A 5,475-nucleotide genomic window follows, 5' to 3' on the forward strand; every position below is an offset into this window, starting at 1 on the left:
GATGAAATTTGATCACACACATACGCGCACGCGCGCGCGCGCGCGCGCACACACACATACACACACACACAGAGAGAGAGAGAGAGAGTGATTTCCAAAATCGATTTTCTTTATGCTCTTCTCCCCGATTCCCTTGATTATTACAAAATCCTAGTTAATTTCTTCTTTAATTTCTTTCCTCCTTCTTTCGCTATAATCACCGAAATAAGGTTCAGAAAAAAATTAATGAGCCTTAGATATTCTTTATCCATCCTTCGCTCCATGGTCTATTAATTAATTATAACATGAATGCAAAGGCAATTTCTTCACTTTAATCTGCTGACTATATACGAACTTGTCTACGGATGACCAATGAAAAATTTATTAAGATAGAAAAATTTACAACTTCAGTATACAAAAAGTAAATTTTGAAATATATTTAGCATTTTAATTTTATAGCGTTGAATTAATATATTAAATTATACTCTTAGTATAAGAAAGGTATGTTTGTCATATTTTTAAATTAAATGAATATGTTTATTACATCCGTGGTTCTTAATTTTAAGTAAACCAAAATATGCTTATCATTTTTAGGTTATAATTTTAAGTACAAAATGTCTATCATTAGTTTGGAATCTTAAATAAAATATGTTACTATTTTAAATCTATCATATTAAAGTAAGTTTAAAACTTTAAATATATATATGTCTTACGTTTGTAACCAATTACATTTTGTAATTCAACTCTAAAAATAAACTAGATCTTAAATTTCAAATAATCTCTTTTAAATTCTAACTTTGTATTTCGTCCCTGAACTTCCCATAAGATCGCACAGATTTGTTCTCGAGTTAAGAGGATTCAATTCCTTGATCTAAATTCGTTTAAATTATAATATATTACTTGAAAAAGAAATATTTTATTTGATTCTTATTTATACTTCTGTTTTATTTTTGATGTATCAATTCTACATGTGCTAAACTAAAAAATATACTTTTAATTCAAAGATATAGCGTGACAAAATTCTACAGGCCTCGATGTAACAGGGAAAGTAATTAAGGACCACTTCGACCAACTCTGATTAACTTTAATCGACGGTTAGTCCATTGGAATTGGCTAATCACATTTGTCGTTGACAAATGTAATTGATTAATTCCAATGAACTAATTGTCAATTAAAGTTAATCGAAGTTGGTCGAAGTAGACTTAAAAATAGATATAGCGAGCTAGGGTTAAAACATGTATGAAAATGAAAAATATTTAAAATTTGCAAATTTAGCTATCTACGTACTTCTTTATATTAATAAGATATTAAAAAAATAAAATATATCTTATTTCTATAAAAATAGTATACCTAATTGTATGAATTTTGGAAATGTATACATTTATTTCAACACAATTTACTCATTATTCTGTTATAACTTGCTCGATCAAAGCCCCTATTCTTGAAAAGAAATATAGTATCCGAAAAACTAGGAAAATACTATACATTATGTACTATTAACTATAGCATTTACCTAATTATTTGTATACGTTTTTTTTTTTTCAAAAATAAGGGTCCAGGTTAATACAGAGAGTTCTGCAATTTATAACTATAAATTAATGTTGCGAAACATACGTATTTTATTAATCAACATGCGATCACAGTTTGCAGTGGTGTTCATTTAGTCGAATAATTAATTGACAGTTGACCTTTTAAACATGGAATGGAAGAGGCTCATTCTGCTGCACTCCAGAACTGATGCTATTGCGATTGCTCTTTGTATCTATATTAATAGAAGTTATTGTTTGGACTTCGCTGATGATGGCTTAAATGTAGCCAAAATGTCAGATTTTTATCTTAAGAATGAAATTTGAAACAAATTGTGAGTTGCAACGCGCATTTACTATCGCGATATTATTGCAATCATCCGTTATTTGAATTATTACTGTTTTTATCTTGAAAACACAATTTTTTTTATATATTAATTATTCAATCAACACTATTTCTTTTATCTTTTGATATTGCGTCGTAATTGCTGAACATATGTCAACAACTTTGTATAAATACATTAACATCAGATTAATATTTTTGATATTTTTTTCTGATTATTTACTATTTTGTCAATTTTTTATATTCAATCTTTTCCATGAAATTATCAATGTAGATAAACTTTACACTATCATTAATGCATTCCTATTTTAAAGCGTTATATTAACCTGAACAACTATTTACGCTTTAAAATAAGAAACCGAATTTTGGCAGTTAGACATTTTTGTAGTAAGCGCATCAATTATTATTAATATTTAAAAAACGAGTCAATGTACAAGGACATCTTCACAACAGCGCAACGTACTATGTCTGAGCACACGAATTTCAGACACTATTAAGACAAATTTTAATCGTTTATAATTTGGAAAGCACTATAACCTTGACATTTTCGTATAAAACTTTTCGTCTTAAAATGTTCCACAGAATCTGTCAATGAAAGGATATACACTTTTTCTGAGATACCTTATGTAAATAGAATTAATTACATTAAACTATTTTGCTGTCTAAGTTTACTTATTTAATATACTACCGGAATAATGACGAGTAGTGGAATATAGAAGCTTCCTACAATCGCGTAGATTTGGTAGACAAAATGCTGATAAAGTGCGCAAAGAGTGGGCCCATTTTGTACTTCTTCATATTCATTTCCCATGGTTAAAAGTGGCGGCAGACTAATACACATGGCTAATGACCAAATGATGATGATGTATAGCGACATCCGTAACTTCGTCCTCTTCGTTTCATATTTTAGCGGTTTCATAATCAGCCAGAATCTTTAACATAAAAAGGAGAAATAAGAAAATTTCTATATTCATATATATTTATATATAATTAGTCAGTATTTATATGACTAATTTAGTATAAAAATAAAATTAATAAAAATTGATGTAACAATCCTTGAATTCTGTGAAGATTGATAAACAACATTGAGAAATATTGATACTGGAAATCAGCCAAATAAAAGATGCATTCGATTCGTAGGTCTTGCCTCTGTGCATGCATCTATGAGACAGAGCGTATGTTTCAACGTCCACTCTCACTCTCTCTTTCACATCTCTCCTCTCTCTAATTTGGCTACATAGATGGTCAGAATTGGGGCGAAATAATACTATACATACATGCATACGTATGCGCGCGCGCATACATGTACATACTGTACATACATTTTTTATTATAATGAACTTATAAAATGAGCGAAAACATGATAGCAGTGTCTGTCAGATCGTCGTTGCCGTCGGTATGATTTTTTTTAACGTTACCGTTTAAAGCTTAAACCCATCTAACTATTTTGTCTTGTATCATGAACATTAAAACAATCTGATAATAGCTAGAGAATTAATTAACCAAAATTGTCAACAATTACTAACCTTCACGTGAATGGATAAAGTATGCATTGATTTGCCCTTTTGTTATATAATATTAAATTATCTTATAGCGTATATTTAATGGCCCCAACAGGTTTGCACTAATCTAGGTTGAATTAATAACATTGCATGTTCCTATTGATAACGTCAACCAATAATAGAACATTATCCAACCCAAATCAGAGTAAACGCTTGGATCGAAAACGTTACATTCTACAATGTTGAAGTGCATATCTGGCAGGAACGTTAATTAACAGAACCGATGGCACGACGTCAACTTTCGTGAAAATTTCATTCCTAGCCATTAAGTTTTTCTTCTAATTCCTCGAATATTAATGAAAGATCGTTGAATGATTAACTCACCTGTCTATGGAAACCATACAGAGATTGAAGATACTGGCGGTACAGTTGAGCACGTCGGCGCTGAGCCAAATGTGACACGAGATAGAACCGAAGTACCAATCACCTGATACTTGATAGATTATGGCTGGTGGCATTACTATTAAACCGACCAGCAAGTCGCTCACCGCTAAGCTGATCACCAAGTAGTTGGAGCGTCGAAATCTTTTGAAGTATATGATGATGAAAAAGATGGTAGCATTACCTGCTACCGTCAGGAAAGTGATGAAGAGGAGCAGCGCAGTCAAAAAAAATGCCTAAGAGAAAATACATTTTTACAAAATTCCTATGTCATTGCCATATGGTAAGTGTAGATATTCTTAAGGGGATCCTAAAGTCGTCTGTTTTACTGATTATTTTTCGAATAAGTTTTCTAACTGCCATTAAAAATCTTTATTCACAATTAAAATGTATAAGCGAAAATATAGTCCAAACCGATCGACTTTATGTCAAAAATGAAAGAAAGTTGAAAAATTATAATTTTGTTATCGGCTTCTGACTCGCAACAATATTTGCTTTATATATATTTATTTTATATTTTATACGTAGAAAACAATTTTGGTTTGGCTAGGGATTACATGAACAAGCAATATTGTGTACTTAGAATTAGACTTAGCTACCTAATATAAAAGATTAATTAGTTAGAAAAGAAATTTATACGTACGTGTGCGTGCGATATTGATGTAGTAGTGTGTAGTGATATATCAATGACACGTAAATCGTATGTGTGTAAGTCCTACTAAATCGGTAATACAGACGACTTTAGGATCCCCTTAAGGGGATGCTGTTGTCGACTGCAATACCGACGGAACACGCATTTCATACTTTTCCATTTTCTTCGTTTCCGTATAAAACAAAAATCCTTATCCAGAATAAAAGAAAAAACGCAAATAGTTGTGGAAAACTACAAACCTATATAAAAAACAAAAAAAATTATAAATTACAAACTGCTTCTATACAGGTTCTCATATTCTCTCTTCACATGATATAAATAACTTCAAATATATATTAAAAAAAAAATTTCCCTACATTTGAATAATATATAATAATACGAGACCTTCAAATGATTATTTCCAACACAATATAAACTCTAATAATAAAATTCGGCATAATTACTCGAATGATTTAATAAAAATTCGATTAAAGACGAGCTTATAATACAGGATATTAAAAATAATTAAAATTTAATGTGTGTTAGATATATTAAGATTTCGAGCAAAACTAGTTTCGACTGAAGTCTTCATCAGTCGCATATATGTATATACAAAAATCAAATCCAATTAACACACAGAAACACCTCTCGAAAAATTTGTCATTCGGAACCAGCATTAAAACTATAAATCCCATATGCTTGTGGCAATTAAATAATCAGCATGCGCAATATGAGAGAGGTGTAACACAAGTTTAACGAAGAAGAAGAAGAAGAAGAAGAAGAAGAAGAAGAAGAAGAAAAAGAAATCCAATTAAAACATAATAAAGATCACAAAAATAAATTTCAGCAGTTTCGAATATAACATCATGGAATATGTAATTATTGCTATCTCATATAATGATTCCATCAACTTTGTTATTTTTGTAACATTTATTATATTTTAATTAGATTTGTTTTTTGTATTTATATGCGATTGATATAAAATTCTGTAAAATCAAAAATACACTGAGAGAAATGATTTTGTTATAGGAACAAATCAAGGAAAAGCAAATG

The 5,475-nt window shown here is 29.9% G+C and overlaps 1 protein-coding gene across 1 annotated transcript in view; it reads right to left on the reverse strand.

Moving 5' to 3' along the window:
* The window catches only part of LOC108755125 (5-hydroxytryptamine receptor 1-like), a 43,862-nt gene that overhangs the window by 7,804 nt on the left and 30,583 nt on the right, over nucleotides 1-5,475 (reverse strand). Inside the window, exons 3-4 of the mRNA XM_018497952.1 lie at nucleotides 3,735-4,027; nucleotides 2,537-2,780 (exon numbers count right to left, since the gene is read on the reverse strand). Coding sequence (XP_018353454.1) covers nucleotides 2,537-2,780; nucleotides 3,735-4,027 — 537 coding nt within the window. The remainder of the gene's footprint in view (nucleotides 1-2,536; nucleotides 2,781-3,734; nucleotides 4,028-5,475) is intronic.

Source organism: Trachymyrmex septentrionalis, unplaced genomic scaffold (genome assembly GCF_001594115.1).
Source record: "Trachymyrmex septentrionalis isolate Tsep2-gDNA-1 unplaced genomic scaffold, Tsep1.0 scaffold83, whole genome shotgun sequence".
Lineage (NCBI taxonomy): Eukaryota > Metazoa > Arthropoda > Insecta > Hymenoptera > Formicidae > Trachymyrmex > Trachymyrmex septentrionalis.